The following is a 19,916-nucleotide window of genomic DNA, read 5'->3' on the forward strand; positions in this document are numbered from 1 at the left end:
TGCGTATTATGCTAATACAATCATTAATTTACTGTGTCCCGCTGCTTCGTGAATGGCCAGCTTTACGAATTCGAACCACTCCAGCCTAGCCATTTATCTGTTAAAAGTAGATTACATATTGTTATCACCCCGTAGGATAGTTGAAGATAGGAAGATGAAATATGGACCATTCGAATGGGTTTCTAGCCATCTTCGGTTCGGAGTCCGTATTCGGTTCAGGTCTGTCTGGAGAACCTGTTTTGTCTACGCGACGCGACTCGGAGTGGTTCCAATCCTGTTTCCGAAAAGGTGTTAATCCGCAGCTTTCCATAGATTAGTTCGATGTTTACTTGCGCTAGAATTCATTTCTCTTGTCTAGAGCCTCGGGTCGGTCTCCCTCACCCGGGAAAGGAGTCGCATGGTAATCAAATTGACCTTGAGGTTCGTGAGATTTTTGTGAGCCCCAGGGATTTGTTTAAGTAGATGATTGCGGGCTAACTGCTTAATTTCGATGTAAAATTGCCTGATGACTCTAAATGACTCCTAATGCGTGGTTTGGTGTTGTTGCTCTCTTGTAGGACGAAGAAAATGAGTCGTCGGAGAAGAAGTCCGCCAAAGACGCGCTGCTGCTGTGGTGCCAGCGCAAAACGCACGGATACCAGCATGTACACATTACCGATTTTACCAACTCGTGGCGCTCGGGTCTCGGTTTCAATGCGCTTATCCACTCGCACCGGCCGGACCTGTTCGACTACAGCACCCTCATGCCGGGTCGGAACATCGAAAACCTTAACCACGCGTTCGAGGTGGCCGAACGGGAGCTCGGCATACCGCAGCTGCTGGACGCGGAGGACATCGACACGGCCCGACCGGACGAGAAGTCGATCCTGACGTACGTGGCCTCGTACTATCACACGTTCGCGCGCATGAAGAGCGAACAGAAGGGCGGCAAGCGGATCGCCAACATCGTCAACAAGCTGATGGATGCGGACAAGAAGAAGATGCAGTTTGAGCATCTGATCACCAACCTGCTCAGCTGGATCCGGGCGAAGACGGTCGAGCTGGAGAAGCGCAACTTTCCGAACTCGGTCGAGGGCATTCAGGGCGAGCTGCTGGCCTTTAAAGAGTACCGCACGGTCGAGAAGCCGCCGAAGTACAAGGAGCGCAGTGAAATCGAGGCACTGTACTTCCACGTCAACACGCTGCTGAAGTCGCTCAACCAGCCACACTACACGCCGCAGGATGGCAAGATGATCAACGACATCGAGAAGGCGTGGCAGCGGCTCGAAAACGCCGAGCACAATCGCGAGGTCGCACTGCGCGAGGAGCTGCTGCGGCAGGAGAAGCTGGAGCAGCTGAACTTTAAGTTCGAAAAGAAGTCGGTTCTACGCGAGGGTTACCTGAACGAGATGATCCAGGTGCTGACGGATCCGCGGTACGGGCCGGCGTTGCGCCAGGTCGATGCGACGGTGAAGAAGCACGAGGCGATCTCGGCCGACATTCTGGCGCGGGCGGATCGTTTCAACGATCTCACCGACATGTGCAACGAGCTGCACGAGGAGAACTACCACGGCAAGGAGCGGGTGAAGAAGCGCGAGCTGGAGGTCATCACAAAGTGGCGCGAGCTGCTCGAGCTGCTGGAGAACCACAAGCAGAAGCTGACGCAGATGAGCTCACTGATGAACTTGCTGCGCGAGATCGACGCCACGATGACTACGATCCGTGCGTTGCAGGCTCAGTTCGCCTCGGAGGACGTGGGCCCGCATCTGCTCGGTGTGGAGGAGCTGCTGCAGGCACACTCGTTGCTCGAGCTGCAGGTCACGACGCTCGGGGAGACGCAACGGCGGTACGTGCGCCAGGGCGAGGCATTCAAACGGGGCGACTACAAAGACACCAGTCTGCTGGATGCGAAACTCGCGGAACTGGCCCAGCTGTACCAGGAGCTGCAAGCGATGAGCGCGGCCCGGCGAGGCCGTCTCGATGAGGCGCGCGATTTCTACCAGTTTGTCGAAGATCACGAGAACGAGGAGGGTTGGCTCGTGGACAAGCAGCGCATCTGTAAGGCGGGAATTACGGCAAAGGACCTACGGGCGGTGATGTCGCTCCAGCAGAAGCACAAGGCACTCGAGGATGAGATGAAGGTGCGTAAGCCAAAGTCCAACCAGATCACCGAGGCGGGCCGAAAGCTGATCGGCGACAAGCATTCTCGCACGCCGGAAGTGCAGGGTAAGATCGAGTCCCTGCAGGAACACTGGAAAGCGTTGGAGGATCTGGTGGACTTGCGCAAACGGCAGCTAGAGGATGCGGCCGAAGCGTATCAGTTCTATGCCGATGCAAACGAGGCGGACTCGTGGCTGAACGAGAAGATGGCTCTGGTGGCGTCGGATGACTTCGGCGTGGACGAACCGTCGGCTCAGGCACTCCTGCAGCGTCATCGTGATCTGCAGGGCGAGCTGAACGCCTACTCGGGTGACATTTTGAACCTGAATCAGCAGGCCGAGAAGCTCATCAAAGCCGGTATCTGCACGCTGGACCTATCGGCCGAACCGGAACCGGTACAGGAGGTGGAACAGGAGGAATGGGTCAACGAGACGCGCCTGGTGCCGAAGGAGGTTTGGGAGGATGAGCCCGTCGAGCGATTGGAACATCGTACGGTGACCGAAAACAAGCTGTTACCGCACGTTCAAGCGCTGTATCGATTCGAGGGCCAGAACATGAAAGTGTCCAAGGGTGACGTAATGATCCTGCAGAACAAGAACAATGCCGACTGGTGGAACGTGCGCAAGCTGGATGGCACTGAAGGCTTTGTGCCGGCGAACTACGTGAAGGAGATCGATCCGCGACCGGTGCCATGTTTGGTGCGCAAGGCCGAGAAGGTGAAGGTGATGCAGAAGGTCAAAAAGACAATCCTGGTGAAGGAGGTGATACAGGTGAAGCGTGTCCGACCGGCGAAGGTGAGCCAGGTGAAACCGCTGGTGAAGCGTCGCACGAAGGGTGACGACGGCACCGGTGTCATCGACAGCAACGATAGCGTCGATAAGCGACAGAAGCACATCAACGGAACGTACGATCAGTTGCAAGACCTCGCTGAACGCCGCCGAGCCCTGCTGGAGGACTCGATCTGCCTGTTTCGGTTCTACCGGGAGTGCGATGACTTCGAGAAGTGGATCAAGGACAAGGAGAAGATGCTGCGCACGGAAGACCCGAAGGGAAGCGTGGAGGCAGCGAAGCGGCAGTTCGAGACGTTCGTCAACGATCTATCGGCATCGTCGAAGCGTGTCGAGGCGATCGATTCGGACGTCGAGGACTTTGTGCGCCAGGGCCACTCGCAGCTGGACAAGGTAAAAGCACGCCAGCGCCAGATCCATCAGATGTGGGAACACCTGAACTACCTGAAGGGCCAAAAGGAGAAGAGCCTTGAGGGTGCCTCGAGCGTGGAGCTGTTCTACCGGACGTGCGAGGAGGCGATCGATTGGATGAACGAAAAGATGACCCAACTCGACACGGCCGAGGTGGGTCCGGATCTAAAAACCGTCCAGGCACTGCAGCGTCGACACGAGAACCTCGAGCGTGAGCTTGCGCCGGTCAAGGAGAAGGTCAGCCGGGTGAACTTGCTTGGCAACACGGTGAAGAACTCGTACCCCTCCGAGCGGGAGAACGTAAGCGTTAAGCAGCGCGACATCCAGGACCTGTGGCAGAAGGTGCAGGAGAAGGCGAAGGAGCGCCGCTCGCGACTGGAGAATGCCGTCGGGCAGCAGATCTTCAACAACAGCACCAAGGCGCTGCTGAACTGGATTGCGGAGTGCAACAATCAGCTGAACGCCGAAGAAACGGCTCGCGACGTTGAGACGGCCGGAAAATTGCTTAAGAAACACAAGGACCTTGGCGAGGATATCAATGCGCACGATGATGAGTTCGTGCAGCTGGCGAAACTTGGCCAGCAGATCCTCGAGCGCAATCCGGCCCTATCGGAAGACGCGGAGATTGCCAACAAAATTGCCAAACTGGAGGCCGAACGGCAGCGGCTGCACGGTGCTTGGTTGGCCAAGGAGAAGAAGCTGCAGCAGTGCATCGAGCTGCAGATGTTCAACCGGGAGGCGGACAAAATCGACGCAACCACCAAGAGCCACGAAGCGTACCTGGAGTACACCGATCTGGGCAACTCGCTGGACGACGTGGAGGCCATCATGAAGCGTCACATCGACTTCGAGAACTCGCTCGGTGCGCAGGATAAAATCCTAAAGAATTTCTCCGAGGGTGCCGACAAGCTGATCCGCAACAACCACTACGACGCAACGTACATCGATGAACGCAGGGGGCAGGTGTTGGCACGTCGGGAGCGTGTGAAGGAGTTGGCACAAGCGCGCCGTAACGCGCTGCAGGCCTCGAAGGACTTCCAGAAGTTCTCGGCCGATGTGGACGACTTGAACACTTGGCTTGCGGATAAGACCAAAATCGCGAGCGATGAGAGCTACAAGGACCTGTCGAATTTGCCACGCAAACTGCAGAAGCACAAGGCGTTTGAGCGCGAGCTGCGTTCAAATGAAGGGCAGCTACGCATCGTCAACAAAGAGGGCGAGTCGTTGATCAAGACGAACAACCGAGCGAACGAAGTGTCCGAGATGCTCGCTAGCGTCAACCGGAAGTGGAAGGATCTGGTCGCGACCTCGCTGGAGAAGGGTCGCCGGCTGGAGCAGGCGGCCTTGCAGCGCGAGCACAACCGGTACATCGAGGACTCGAAGAGCAAGTTCGATGAGCTGGATCACGCCCTGCAGAGCAAGCAGGTCGGAAACGATCTGCGTAGCTGCAAGGAGCTGATGAACAGGCACCAGGTGCTCGAAAACGATATAGCCCTGTGGGAGCAGAAGGTGGCCGAACTGGTCACCACCGGCGAGGAGATGGCACACGAGGGCCATTTCGATGCAAACAACATCCAGAACGAGACCAAGAAATTGCAGACGCAGTTCGCGGGCCTAAAGGAACCGGCACGCCATCGTCGGGAAGCGCTGGACGAGAGCCTACGGTTCCACAAGTTCGTGTTCGAGCTCGATACCGAACTACAGTGGATCAACGAGCATCTGCCGGCGGCCCGGTCGGAGGTAATCGGTCAGAACCTACACCAGGCGCAGAGTCTCTCCAAGAAGCACAAAAAGCTAGAGGCCGAAATCGAGGGTCATCAGCCGATGATCAACAAGGCGCTTACGTCGGCCGAAAACCTGATCAACCAGAATCACCCGGAGAAGGCGAAGGTGAAGGAACTGTGCAATGCGCTCGAGCGTGCCTGGGTGGATCTGCAGGAGCAATCGGCCGAGCGATCGCGCAAATTGGAACTTTCGCTCAAAGCACAGCAGTACCTGTCGGAGGCGGGCGAAATCGAGACGTGGCTCGGTGAGCGCAACAATGTGCTCCGTTCGTCGGACTACGGTCGCGACCGTGACTCGGCAACGAAGCTGCTAACCAAGCATAAGGTGATCGAGCTGGAACTGGACACCTACTCCGGTATCGTGTCCGAGATGGGCCACACGGCGACGGCTATGATCGCTGCGAAGCACCCGGACAGCAAGGTGATCGCGACCAAGCAGCAGCTGATCGAGAAGATGCTGAAATCACTGCAGAAGCTTGCCGGCCAGCGCCAGCTGCGGCTGATGGAGAGCCTATACCGTCACGAGTACTTTGTCGAGTCGGCCGAGCTGGAGCAGTGGATCAAGGAGCAGGAACAGGCGGTCAACTCAGAGGACTACGGTCATGACTACGAGCATTTGCTTGTAAGTATATTTGCAGTACAGTGTACAAACGATTTGAAACTAACACATCAACTTATCTCAACGCAATAGATTCTGCAAAACAAATTCGATGACCTGAAGCACCGCATTGAGGTTGGAGCGGAGCGCTACAATCAGTGTGAGAATTTCGCCAAAAAACTGATCGGCGGAGACAGTCCGTATGTGTCGGAAATTGAAAAACGGCAAGAACTATTGAGGTAAGTGGGGCTGATCAGCGTTAAAAACAAAAAAGATACCCCAAAATCCTAACAACAACCTTCGATTCGGCTCTGTACATCTCAAAAACTAACCTACAGAATCTTTCTACCCTTTGTATTTATTCCAATGAAAATGTTTCTTTCCGTGCATGCCCTCCTCCTACTGTACTCTACTACTCTTCTCCACTCTACTATCCTCCGTGTGTACCACTACCGATAAACATTTACCCTCATACTGTGTATCAACTCAATGACCCATGAAGATCATTTTCCGAGGCACAGTTGGATGTCGTTGAGCTATACGACAATTTACGGTAAATCCAAGACTTTCCTTCTGATCCCCAAGATGTGCTTTATTTGTTCGCTTACGCACGTAAGCCGTATGTGTTTTCTGTAATTTGTTATTGGTATGTGATCGTAACATAATGTGTCGTAATACGTTCTTGTTTATAACAATCTAGTAATATTACTCGCTATTTGCAATGCAATAATTAGTTACTCTCTTCATCATAACCGGTAAATAGTACTAGCATTTTGTCCATTCAACCTTCTCATATGTTGCTAAACCCTTTATTGTTCTGCCCTTTGTCTATCATCAATGAATTGTGTAAATTTATTAATTTCATGTGTAACAGTTTATTGTTTGTAGTGTTATTGTTTGTAAACCTCTGCAAAATGGTTGTACCCAGAATAAATCCAATTTTCGATTACCTCCACAGCAATGCCTGGCAACAACTGCTCGAGCAGTTGGATGCACGTGAAAAGAAACTTCACGCTGCTGGCGAAATTCATCGGTTTCATCGAGATGCGGCAGAGGCACTGTTCCGCATTCAGGTAAGTCGCCCTGTACCAACCTTTATCACTCGCCTCATTACTGGATATTTTCCGTTTTCCCGTACAGGACAAAAACGCTGCTCTGTCGAGTGAGCTTGGCAAGGATCTAAACTCGGCCCTGGCACTGGCTCGCAAGCACGAGGCGTTCGAGAATGAGCTCGTACCGCTGGAGGCGCAGCTGCAGGTACTGGTCGATGATTCATTGCGCCTGCAGACGAAATACCCTGGAGACAACGCCAAGGCCATCGCCGCCGAGCAGGAGAATGTGATTCAGTGCTGGAACGTGCTGAAGGAAAAGTCCGCCCTGCGCAACGATCAGCTGCATGCGAGCTGCGATTTGCAGCACTTCCTGACGCAGGTGCGCGATCTTATGTCGTGGGCCACCAACCTGCGCGCGGCCCTGCAGGCCGAGGAGCACGTTAGTGATGCGGCGGGTGCGACGGCCCTGAAGATCCAGCACGACGCGATCTACGGTGAGATCGAAGCGCGCGAGCAGACGTTCCGCGAGCTGAACGAACTGAGTGACTCGATGGTGCAGACGGGACATTACGCGGCAACCGAGGTGGAGGAGAAGTGTTCCGCACTGCTGGACGAACGGGCGAAGCTGCACGCGGCGTACAACAAGAAGAAGATCCTGCTGGAGCAGAAGATTGATCTGTTCTGTTTCATGCGCGACGCGAAGGTGATTGACAACATTTCCAGCGGCCAGGAAGCCACCCTGTCTAGCTCCGACTTTGGCCAGACGGTGGAGGTGGTGCAGGATCAGGTCAAGCGTCACGAGGCGTTCGAGAAGCTGATCCAAACGCAGGACGAGAAGGTTGCGATCCTGCAAGAGCACGGTCGCAAGCTGGTGGAACAGAATCACTACGATAGCGAGAACATCCGTCGGCGGCTGCGCGAAATTGTCGAGCGGCGCCAGAAGGTGAAAGATCTGTGTGCCCTACGCCGCCAGAAACTGGCCAATGCGCTGCTGTACGCCCAGTTCATCCGTGATTGCGCCGAGGCAGGCGCCTGGATCAACGAGAAGCAGAAGAAGCTGGAAGCGGATGCCCACAGCTACGCCGGCGTGAGCAACATGGAGGACAAGGTGAAGAAGCTAAAGAAACTGCAGGCCTTCGATGCGGAAGTGAACGCCAACGAGGGTCGCATTCGAGAGGTGCGCGACAAGGGCGAACGGTTGGTCGGCAAGAAGCACGAATGTGCCGGTGAGATCCAGGACGAGCTGGTCAAGTTGATGCAGTCGTGGAACGTACTGCTGAACGAGCTGGCGTCGCGCAGTCGCGGCCTAAAGGAGGCTCAGGACGCGCTCGAGTTCAACACGCAGCTCGACAAGCTGGAAGCGTGGATCCGGGACAAGGAGATGATGATACACGCCGGCGACACGGGACGCGACCTGGAGCACTGCAATGCCCTGCGCCGGAAGCTGGACGACGTGGACAGCGATATGCGGGTGGACGATCAGCGCATCAAGAACATCAACCAGCTGGCGGACAAGCTGGTGAACCAGGACAAGGTCGAGGGCAAGAATGTGCAGCAGCGGCGGGAAAACTTCAACAACAAGTGGAAATCGCTGCAGGGTGCGTTGAGCCGCTATCGCGATCTGCTGGCCGGTGCGTACGAGATTCACGTGTTCAACCGGGACGTGGACGATACGGCCGAGCGGATTGCGGAGAAAATGCTCGCCATGAGCGTGGAAGACACCGGTCGCGATCTAACGGCCGTGGAAGCTCTGACGCGCAAACAGGAAGCCATCGAACGCGATATGACGGCGGTGGAGCAGAAAATTCGCGAGCACGAAACCAGCGCCGCCGCCCTGGCTGACAAGTATCCGGACAATGCGATCAACATCGTGGAGAAGCTGGATGAGCTGAAGCGCCAGTGGGAGGAGCTGCAGAACGCGAGCGTGAAGCGTACGGAGGTGCTGAAGCAAGGCTACACGGCGCACAAGTTTACCGCCAACGTTAGGGAGCTGGAGCTGTGGGCGAACGACATGATCAAGAAGATGGATTCGGCCGCCAGCCCGGCCACGATCGGGGACTGCAAGGCGCAGATTCAGCTGCACCACGAACGGAAGGCTGAGATCGACGGTCGCGATCGTATTTTCCACGATCTGAAGGAGAACGGCGAGCGCTTGGTTGCGGAGAACCGAGAGCGTGGCATCCGAAACGATCACGTCGAAAAGGCGCTACGCAATTTGGAGGACCTGAACAAGCACCTGCACGACTCGTGGAAGGGTCGCAACCGGGGACTGAAGGAGGCGCACCAGCTGCAGCTTTTCAAGGAGCAGGCCGACCAGATCGTCGAGTGGCTGACGAACAAGGAGGCATTCTTGAACAACGACGATCTGGGTGAATCGTTTACCGCCGTGGAGGCGTTGATCAAGAAGCACGAAGCGTTCGAGAAGCTACTCCACTCGAATCGTATCGGTGAGTTGGAACAGTTCGCGGAGGAGATCCTCTCGGAGAGTCCGTTCGAGGCGGACGTTATCAAGCAGCGATTGTACGCGGTGACGGCACGCAAGGAGAAGCTTCTTGCCTCGGCGGCCACACGCAAGCAGAAGCTACAGGAAAGCCTCCAGCTGCAGCAGTTCCTGCGCGCACTGTATGAGGTCGAGAAGTGGATCAACCAGAAGATGCAGATCGCGTTGGATGAAAACTACCGCGAGCCGAGCAACTTGCAGAGCAAAATCCAGAAGCATGCAGCATTCGATGCGGAACTGCTGGCCAACTCGGGTCGCGTGACGGCAATCATCGAGGAGGGTGAATCGCTTATCAACGCCGAACACTACGCGAGCGATCTGGTGCAGGAGCAGCTCGATATTCTGGAAAGCGAATGGCAGAAGCTCCAGGAAGCGTCCCGTGAGAAGAAGGAACGGTTAGCCGAAGCATACGAGGCGTTACTGTTCCAGCGCAGCCTGGAGGACTTCAACAACTGGATGGACGAGGTCGAGTCGCAGCTGTCCTCCGAGGACTACGGGCGCGATCTGGCGTCGGTGAACAACCTGCTGAAGAAGCACGACATGCTCGAGGCGGATGTGGCGCACCATGCGGACACGTGCGAGCAGATCAAGGTGACGGATGCAAAGATGCTCGCCTCGGACCATTTCCTAAAGGACGAGCTGCACGAGAGTGCGATGATGACGGTCAAGCGGTATCATTCGCTGCACGAGCCGACCACGATCCGCCGTGACAATCTCGAAGACTCGCTGCTGCTGCATCAGTTCTTGCGCGATGCCGAGGATGAGCTGCTGTGGCTGAACGAGAAGGAACCGCAGGCAGCCTCGAAGGACCTTGGCAGCAGCCTGACGGCGGTCCAGAGCCTGCAGAAGAAGCACCAAGCGCTGGAGGCGGAAATCCTCATCCAGGAGCCGATCATTTCGGCGCTGGTGCAACGCGGGCAGCAAATGATCCGCGACAACCACTACGCGGTGGAGCAGATCGAGCGCCAGTGCGGGCAGCTGCAGGGTAAGCTGGTCAACTTGCGGAATCTCACGAACGTGAGGCGCTTGCGGCTGCTGGACGCTGTCGAGAGCCAGCAGTTCTACGCCGAAGCAAACGAGGCCGAGTTTTGGTTGCGCGAGAAGAAACCGATCATTTCGTCGCAGGACTACGGCAAAGACGAGGACTCGGTGAGCTCACTGCAGAAGAAGCTGGACGCGTTGCAGCGCGAGCTTGTTGCGTTCCGGCCGACGGTGGAGAAGATCGAGAAGCTTGCCAGCGGGCTGCAAGAGCGTGCCCACTTCGACAGCGAGAAGATTCGCATCAAGAACGACAAAATTCAGTACCACTTCCAGGAGCTTAATCGGTTGGCTGCCGAGCGCGAGAAGAAGCTGGCCGAGATGAAGAAGTTGTACGAGTTTGTGCGCGAAGTCGACGATCTGCAGGAGTGGATCGAGGTGCAGATGACAACGGCTGGCTCGGAGGAGTACGGTACGGATGTGGAGCACGTCGAGCAGCTGACGGCGCAGTTCGAGTCGTTTGTCTCGAACCTTAACTCGAACGAAGCTCGAGTGCTTTCGTGCGTCACCAAGGGTGAGTCACTGCTCGCTGAGGGCAATCCGAACCGCGATACCATCAAGGCGAAACGCGACGAAACGAGACAAATGTGGGATGAGCTGAAGGATCTGGTGGTGGCTCGACAGGAAGCGCTTGCCGGAGCTCGCCAGGTGCACGTGTTTGATCGTACGGCGGACGAGACGATCGAATGGATCAACGAGAAGATCGCGTCCGTCCTATCGGAAGACTACGGGCACGATCTGGAAACGATTCAATCGCTGGTGCGCACACACGAAGCGTTCGAGGCGGAACTGGGTGCCATCAAGGAGCAGCTCGAGTCGGTCGTGGCCGAGGCGCAGAAACTGGGCGATACCTACCCGGACGCGAAGGAGCACATCGAGGTGAAGCGCGACGAAACGATCGAGGTGTGGTCGGAGCTGAAGGACCGCACGGCTCAGCGGAAGGAGAAGCTGGCCCAGGCGGAACAGTTGCAGGCGTACTTCGATGACTACCGTGACCTAATGGCCTGGATCAACGAGATGCTGGCAAAGATTACCGCACCCGACCTGGCGAAGGATGTGGCCGGTGCAGAGGCCTTGATCGGCAAGATAAAGGAGCACCGAACGGAGGTGGATGCGCGCAAGGATGCGTTCGAGGTGTTCAACCGAACCGGCCGGAAGCTAATCAAAGACGGCCACTTCCTGGCCGCCGAGGTGCAGGAGAAAATTGCTGTGCTCGAGCAACGAAAACGCCTGCTCGATCAGACGATCGTGCAGCGAGCGGAAATGTACGAGCTCAATCTGGACACGCAGCGCTTCCTGAAGGAAGCGGAAGACATGGAGGGCTGGATTATCAGCCGGCAGGTTCAGCTGAAGGAATCGAAGCTGGGCGAGTCGATCGCGCAGGTCGAGGATCTGCTGCGCAAGCACGACGACTTCGAGAAGACGGTGGCCGCCCAGGAAGATAAGGTGTTAGCCTTACGCCGCATCACGCTGCTGGAACAGAAGTTCAAGCGCCAGCTGGAGGCAGAGCAGGCGGCCCGTATCGCCGAAAAGGAACGCATCGAGCGCGAACGGCACGAGGCACTGAAGCAAAAGGAAGTGCAGCGCATTACCGAGGAGCGACGCCGAAGGGATGCGCCCACCTCCTCGGCGATCAACGGCTACAGCGACAATGGTGGCCTGAGCACGTCCACTAGTCATCACAATCACACCCTGTCCCCGGGCAGTGGCAGCGCGATCGATCGTAACGATGTATCCGCCACGTCGACGGGTCTGATGAACACCTCGCTGACGGCTGGCAATGCTTCCGGCGTCGACCAGACCGCCAGTCCGGTGCAAAAGTCGAACTCATTTGCCACGATGCTACAGGAGCGGCTACGTCGCGGTTCGGATAGTAACATCAAGCGTGCGGAAAGCATGAAAATGGGCGTCAAGCCCGTGAAGCGCGCTCCGTCCTTCACGACCCGCCGTCGGGCACAGAGCTTCCGCAAGAATCAGCGCGGTCCGGGTGGTGCCCCGGAGGCCGACGCATCGCTACTGCCGCCCGTCGAAGTGCAGGGTACGTTAGAGCGCAAGCACGAGCTACAGTCGGGTGGCAAGAAGGCTCCGGTGCGCTCCTGGAAACCCTTCTACACCGTCCTTTGTGGGCAGCTACTTTGCTTCTTCAAGGACGCGGAAGACTTTGCCCTACAGAAGGCGGCCACGGCACCGGTGAACATCCTGAACGCTCGATGCGAGCGAGCGGAAAACTATACGAAGAAAAAGAACGTATTCCGGCTGGTGCTGCTCGATGGTTCCGAGTTTCTGTTCATGACCAACTCGAAGGAGTCACTGAGCGAGTGGGTGAACAAGATCGCTTTCCACGCGGCCCTACCACCGAACCTGCAGCTCATGAGCTACGATGAATCAGTCAAGGTACCCGTCCACGCCCTGGGTCCATCGTCTAATGGTAGTCTAATGATCGACCTCTCTTTTTGTTTGCAGCAAAACAACAGCGCACCGGACATGAAGTCGATCAGCTCAACGCAATCGCCGACCCCGGACCGCAGCGATGCCGCTTCCTCCATCAGTTCGCGCACCTCGTCGCCGGACAGTCAGCGGCGGGATTCGCGTACCTCGCTCAACAGTGCCAAGTCGGGCTCGGGCAGCAACGGCAGCTTCAACACACCGCAGACCAACTTCCTGCTGCGACAGAAGGAACTACGCGAGCAGGAGCTTCAGGTACGATCACGTCTCTAGTTTGGAAGTGCTCTACTACTTGAAGGAAATCTTACCTTTGTTTATTGTTTTGGTGCCATTCGTTCAATAGCAACAACGGATGTCATCTTCGCAGCATAGTCTACCGTCACCCACTTCCCCTGGCCCGATGCAGGATATGGTATACGGCCTGGCCGATAAACCACCGATACCGCCCCGAGGCGTGCCACCGCCCGTCCCGCAGCGTCAGTCCAGTGCGGATAATATGCTAAACAACAACAACGGATCGGTTCAGATGCGCTCGAAGGTTGGCGCCACCGGTAGCCCTAACGGAAGTGGTAAGAAACGTTAAATTTAAAATAATTGAAAATTGTTTTCGAAATATTGTAGATTACCTTTTTCTACCTTTGAGCTATTGTAAACATCTAATGAAATATGCGATTCCAGTATTTGAGATTGTTGAATTAAGTTAGTCGGTAGTAAAAGATTCAGGGCAATATGTAAATTGGGACGAAACTTGCCAACGTAACTGAGCTAAAGATAAAGTTGAAGTTAGAAATCAAAAGGGGAAGGGATTGAAGAAGAGCTAGAGAAAAGGCTGAAAATGCAATTCGTTGCTGGAGTGCATGGCGACTAATTCAAGCACATGCCAGTTCCAAGCAAATTTGGGATGACTTAGTGCGTATTTATGAGCCAAAATGGTTGTTGGCGCGACGTCTCCTCCATAAATCGATAAAAAAATTAACATAAAACTTACGATAGGGTCATGTACTGCAATGCACGCGGTCAAATAGATGATACCATCAGTTAGGACCACAGTGCTCACTTGGATTGTATCGCAGCCCAAGAAGATAATCACGTTGCATTTTTTTAAAATACCGGCTACTTGATCAGAAAATCAATAAAACGCTTTGACCAATTCAAATTTCAAATAGTCTAATGACGTAGTATATTATACGAGGACGACGGGATACGTATATTTTTCGACTATGGAACAGGATACAGCTTAAAGCTGCATGTATTAGAATTTGTACAAACAAAGCCAAGTTGCAGAGGACTTAAATTACTCAAAATATAATTTTTGTATTTTTGTTCATCTTCAACATAGTCAGACTATTCGTATGCAATCGTAGATGTTAAGCCGCCCTCTTATCAGCATACCAACTGCTTTCAATAACGCTCAAATTATCTAATTTCCATTTCTAGATTACGACAACGGCAACGTTACCAGTGGAAACCGCCCGTACTCGCTACAACCAGGTGCCGTAACCGCCAAGGCGCCCGGACTTCCTCAGAATGGCAATGGGAATGGCGAAGAAGTTTGGCTACGCCAAAGTGAACTACGTTCGTCAGGTAAGACCGAAAGAGAGTGAGGAAGCCTTTCGCATTACCTTTGCAATTACACGATACAAAGACGATTATGTACGATCAGGTTGGTGCTAATTGATTTCCGTTAAGCTCTCCCGAATCGCCCACACTAAAGGATCGTACTGAATACGATTTCCAGATGAAAAAACTTGCTTCTCATTTAGTTTCAACTTCTAAATACTTTGCTCAAACGTTGCTCGGCCGCATTTTTATAGTAACGGTTAAGTTTGGCTTTAGAAATATTATATGTCTTTATGATACTATCTTTATGTGTAATGGTATGTTGTTAATCTTTGTGTCTTACCCCAAAAAACAACACATCACGTAAATTCCCCATACTTGTTGACGTCGCTATCACCACACACCAACATGTCCCCCACGAACCCTCCCGCTGTGCCGTCGTCCTGTAGAGTATCCTCCACCACCGCTACCAGCGACATCACCCCCATTGAGTACCTTCACCCCGCTGAAGCCTCCGTCCGGTTATCAGCATCCAACGCAACATCACCAGCAACAGCAACAGCAACAGCAGCATTATCAGCAACCCGCTAGCGCCCATCAGCATCATCATCATCCTCACGTACCCCCGCAACATCAGAAGCAGCAGATGGACCAGTTTATCCGGCGCGAACAGCAATCCGCCGGTAAGCCGGGCCCACCGCCTCCTCCTCCGACGACCGGAAGCAACAATAACACCTCTCGCACAACCTGGCATCATCCAATGACGTCGCCTTCCGGGGCGGGAACCAACTCAGCACTGGCACAGACTGGAAACGGTGGCGACCACTTACCGTATCAGAACAATGGCTACCAGCATCCGTCGCTGCACCATCATCACGCGCCCTCATCGGGCAGCAACTCCACCAGTAGCAACACCTTCGGCAACAACATCAACCTGGATGGCTTCAGCACCGGTACAGTGTCCGCCAACGGCCCAAAACGAATATGCTTCATTCCTTCCTGGTGTCTCTCTCTCACTTTCACTAACTAACGGACTGACTCCAATCCCTTTTCAAAGCCCTCTTCGATAATTGTTGGGTCTTTTGAGGCGTTCTTTTGATAATCATTTTCTCACGGTGATGCTTATCCTCGTCCTCTTCTGATTTACTAATGGTATTGGTATTTAGCTAATGGTTAACGTTTTGTACAGTTGAATTTCGATCCAAAATTTTGGATTCTTGTAGTTATTTATTCTATGCAGGTGGTTTTTCTTATCCTATGGGTTCGTTTTCCTCTATTTCTAATTAATAATAAAGAATATGTTTGTAGAGGTTGGATTTTACAGATGGCTTGGTTTTTAATTCTAATCAAACATTACACACAACATATCTTAATGTTTAAAATTAGTTTCTGAGTTTTATCTGAACAACTTTTTCGTCATAGTTGAAGGTCAATATTTAAGGTTACAAGTTTTCATTTCCATCTTTCCACCTGAAGCAGCAAAACCAGAAAAAATACCTTATTAAAAGAATTATATATTTTTTTAACTCTTTCGAATACTTCCGAATCTTATAATCGAAAATACATTTATGACTTATCTCCTGGTGTTATTGAAGTGATAAGAAAGGTTTTTGAACTGTATTTACAACAATTAGTGATGATGAAATAATAATTTAACATTTATGGTTTTGGTGCAGGAAATATTCCATTCAATTTTTCCGTCCCGTGTTATCTATATATTATTAATTTTTGTTTTCCTATCTCACACACCGCTCTCTACAGGCTGGGGTCAAACGAGATTCGACACTAACCGGCCGACCTCCCTACCACCACCAGGAGCACCCCCAACCCTACCGCCACCGGCAGGAGGCAACGGAAACAGCAGCCTCTCGCAGGATTTTGGTCCGTTCGCCAGCGGTAGCGGCAGTGCCGGGCGACACCATTCGGCCGAAAGCTCAAGCGAAAGCGAGGCCAGCTTCATCAAGGGCGGTAGCAAGGACGGCAGTGCGAAGGACAAGAAAGGCGTCTTCAGGATTTTCTCGAAGAAGAAGTCGAAAAATTCGAGCTAAGCCGTGGGTCGCAAAAGGCGCAAAAAGCATTGTTCGTTTAGGGCGTTTATCCCTTTTCCTTTTCCCCTGATAGAAGCGTACATACTTCTATGCAGAGGTTTTATCATTACTGTGTCTTTACATAATTCCCACGTTTTTTTTCCAAGAGCATCATGTTTGTTCGTCGTCGTAATATTGTATAGTGTGTTATAATTTTTCATTTGCCCTCTTCCTATCACAGCAACACCGTTCAATAATGGTGGTTGATATGCTTTTTATAATTTTATTCTGTTATTTTTAAAACGAGTGCACCTACATTACCTTTGTGCCGAATGGGGGAAAGGCATGGCGGCAGCTATAAACGTGTTTTCTATTGTTTAAGTGTAGAATGCGTGTTCGTGCGCAACGCAGTGCAGCGAGAACGTTTTTCACCGACGATCGCCGGTGCGAGATCGTCGCCTATAATAGTGTAGTAATGCTAACATACGCGCAGCTAAGATTGATCAGTAGATGAACAGATTTATTTAGAGCTTATTTTTAATCGTTAGAGTCGTACAATGGGATGTGTGGGCGAAATGTTACACCTAAAGGCATACTTTTGCATGTACGTTTTAAAGCATCGTTCGAAAGTAAATGTAATGTAAAGCAATTGTTCGAAAGGAACTGTAATGATAATAAAAATCACACAGGTAAAGTCAATTCCATTTCCTACACCATTCTCGTGCTGGATTTAAAAGAAAGAATAAATCGGATACATACACCTGTTTAAATTGATTAATTAAATTTGAATGTTTCACAATCATATTTCAAACTGTTGTGTACAGTACAGGTAGTATGAATAAGAATGTGTAAAATTGTTGTGTGAATAAGAAATTAATTAATTCATCTGAGTGCGAAATACAATATATACTTCAACTGATCGCTGGAAAGGTACATATTTACTCAGAACATACTGCAGATGGTAAATAGGTATCAACCCATAGAAATGTTTTGGTAATGAAATATGTATATGCAAAATATGTTTCGGTTTATCTATCTTAGCAAAAGATATTCCTCAAAAACTACTGGCTGCCGAAAAACATGTTTACAAAAAAAGGAAAGTTCTATATGGAGCGAAATGATCGCACTCTATCTAATGAAGGGCCATGTCAAGGGTCAAAAAGAAAGCAAAGTATCTTGGCTTTAATTTTGGGTTTCCTGATTCCGATCTTCGTCCCTGTTATGATTAACCTCAATCGCTATCCAGTTCGGCCGAGTCTGGTCGCTCCGATAAAACTGATATTCCGTGTCATATGAATAACAGGATCGCAGATTTGATAGGAGATGGCTGACCAAATGATAACGATGCCATAGGAGTAAATTGCAGCAACGTGGCACTAATTTCGGGTTACCTGCTTGCGTTCTTAGTTCCTGGAATGGCCAAATTTAATCGCTTACCATTTCGCCGGCGTTGCTGCTGTATGGCTAGTTGTAATTGAGGCTATCACTAAATTTCGAGGTCGATGGACCTGCTTCCGATGAGAAGAATATTACGATTTGTAGAGTTGTATTAATGGAAACATTTTATGATTACTACTTTGCGGTAAAAGATATTGTAGGGGTGGATGGGGTAATACGCACCCCTTAAGGAAAACTATAAAATTTTCTATCAACTTGGTTCTTGATTGTTGATTTTATCACTGAATAGGATTCATAAAGGTTTAAACTAGTTACCAGTTCAGGAATGTTTGCTTTTTTCGCTAAGAAAAACGTAATTTTTTCAGTTTTGAAAAACTTCAATTTTTGATCGATCAGTATCTGGTTGAGGCAAAACGCACCTTTGCTAGGGGTAATACGCACCACAACATAGGGGCAATACGCACCACAACAAAGGGGCAATACGCACCACAACAAAGAGGCAATACGCACCACAACAAAGAGGCAACATCTACTGTCAAATGAAGATAGTTTGTTTACAAACTGGTGCATTTTACCCCGACATACTGGGTGCATATTGCCCCCATTCATAGTTGAACACATTTTCAACTAAAATATGAGTAAATCTGCATACTTCCCGAAATTTTCATGAACAGTCTCAAGCACTGATTCTCAATTCACTAAATTTCGTATTCCTCGTGGGTAAATATCGGTTTTTGCACTTAATATTCCTTAGCGGAATGGTACGTCACATTATAACAAAAACTGTCTGAGCTGAGAATGATTTTGTTTTGCGTTTATTTCGCGTTTCTGTTGATGTAGAGGTATCAAACTCACAGGGTGACCATATTTTAGTTTGATCTTACAGGGTGACTACTTTTTACGCGTCCAAAACTCGTTTTTCAAGGGAAATTTGAAAGGGTGCGTATTGCCCCAGGGGTGCGTATTACCCCAGCCACCCCTAAAAGTCACTCGTTCTGCTGGCATTGAGAAAGAATAAAATAGTTTCGACATTCAAACGAGAAATATTCACTAGGATGTAGGATGGTTGAGTCAATGATTAGTACATAATCGAATGTGATTTTATTCATGCCATATGTTTCGATACACTTTATAAACCCCTTTTTTTGCCAACCACGCACTATGATCTAGAGCTCATCGTCCGTACAGTACTCCTTCCACCGCGGGTCGGTCTGATCGTTCATGTCGCAGTCGAGCCAACCCTTGCGCTCCAGGTAGGGCGTGGACTGCTCGGTAATCTTAAGAAACTTCCATATCTTTCTCCGGAACTGGCGCCACGTTTCCTGGTTGGTGTTGGTTCGATCGCGCTCCATCGCTAAGTAGTTGAAACCATGCTTGTCGATCATGGCCGTGATCTGACGTACCTGGGGTTTTGCAAGCCGGTAGCTCGTGCCTCTAAACTCCTTCGCATCCCGTTCCAGTGCTTCGGCTACGTACTGCTTCGAGCGTCGCTTTGGTGCAGGCTCTGGTACTGTGCTAACCTCCTCATGCTCCTCTTCTTCACCGTCCTCACCAATCGTTTTTGCTTTGGCCTGCAGTTCGAACGCCATCTCCTTCATTTGCTGCTTCATTGTTCGTATAGGAACGGCTTTGTTTACATCGTAAGCGAGACCCATATCTTCGATGTTTGCTGCAGGTACCAATTTAGGATTGTAAGCTTGGCGAATCTCTGGACTGTGTGGGAGTAAAGAAAACAACGTGAGAATCGATCTTCAGGAAGCAACTGGTGTCTGTAAACTTACTTTCGAACGATACCAATTTGACGGGCCTTTTGGCCCTTCCTTTTCCGGTTACACTTGTAATCGAAACTCCTCCTGTTCTTTCTAAGCCTTTTAACCATGTTGAACGATGATTAAATTTCACTAAAAGGTACAATAAACAAACACTTCTTCTGTTTACCAAAAACACGATAGGTCCTTAACACGTGCGACTTGTCAAACGTAGCTTTTGACGTATGAGGGTCGTACCAAGATCAGTAAAAAAGAGAGGTCGGGTCAAAGCTATTTTCGGCTCCGCCATTGTTGTGATAGTTGGTTGAAAAGTTTTTATAAACATACTTGCAGTACGTGGAAGATCTCCACAAAAACATCTTAAACGAAATAGGTAATTGGGAATTCTGGATCACAGTGTCCATGGT

At 51.4% G+C, this 19,916-nt stretch overlaps 2 protein-coding genes across 2 annotated transcripts in view; one reads left to right on the forward strand and one right to left on the reverse strand.

Annotated features, from left to right (window-relative positions):
* LOC131271676 (spectrin beta chain, non-erythrocytic 1) overlaps nt 1-17,098 on the forward strand; it is a 61,494-nt gene extending 44,396 nt beyond the window's left edge. The window contains exons 6-14 of the mRNA XM_058273182.1: nt 558-5,744; nt 5,814-5,959; nt 6,679-6,793; nt 6,861-11,926; nt 11,987-12,704; nt 12,774-13,010; nt 13,099-13,324; nt 14,193-14,339; nt 16,077-17,098. Of these exons, the coding sequence (XP_058129165.1) occupies nt 558-5,744; nt 5,814-5,959; nt 6,679-6,793; nt 6,861-11,926; nt 11,987-12,704; nt 12,774-13,010; nt 13,099-13,324; nt 14,193-14,339; nt 16,077-16,363 (12,129 nt within the window). The 3' untranslated portion in view covers nt 16,364-17,098. The remainder of the gene's footprint in view (nt 1-557; nt 5,745-5,813; nt 5,960-6,678; nt 6,794-6,860; nt 11,927-11,986; nt 12,705-12,773; nt 13,011-13,098; nt 13,325-14,192; nt 14,340-16,076) is intronic.
* A 1,695-nt stretch (nt 17,099-18,793) lies between these two features.
* LOC131272757 (nucleolar protein 16) lies at nt 18,794-19,710 on the reverse strand. The gene is made up of 2 exons (XM_058274608.1): nt 19,522-19,710; nt 18,794-19,453 (listed from the first exon to the last, which is right to left on the reverse strand). The coding sequence occupies exons 1-2, from the start codon at nt 19,617-19,619 to the stop codon at nt 18,907-18,909; spliced, it is 645 nt and encodes a 214-aa protein (XP_058130591.1). The 5' UTR covers nt 19,620-19,710; the 3' UTR covers nt 18,794-18,906.
* Nucleotides 19,711-19,916: the final 206 nt, after the last annotated feature.

Source organism: Anopheles coustani, chromosome 3 (genome assembly GCF_943734705.1).
Source record: "Anopheles coustani chromosome 3, idAnoCousDA_361_x.2, whole genome shotgun sequence".
NCBI lineage: Eukaryota > Metazoa > Arthropoda > Insecta > Diptera > Culicidae > Anopheles > Anopheles coustani.

What these genes read in the sequence shown, in the direction of transcription:
- LOC131272757 (XM_058274608.1), bottom strand. Translation starts at nt 19,619, where the DNA reads ATGGTTAAAAGGCTTAGAAAGAACAGGAGGAGTTTCGATTACAAGTGT. An exon ending in CAAATTGGTATCGTTCGAAA is followed by an intron (nt 19,454 to 19,521) that starts GTAAGTTTACAG and finishes ACTCCCACACAG; the next exon opens with TCCAGAGATTCGCCAAGCTT.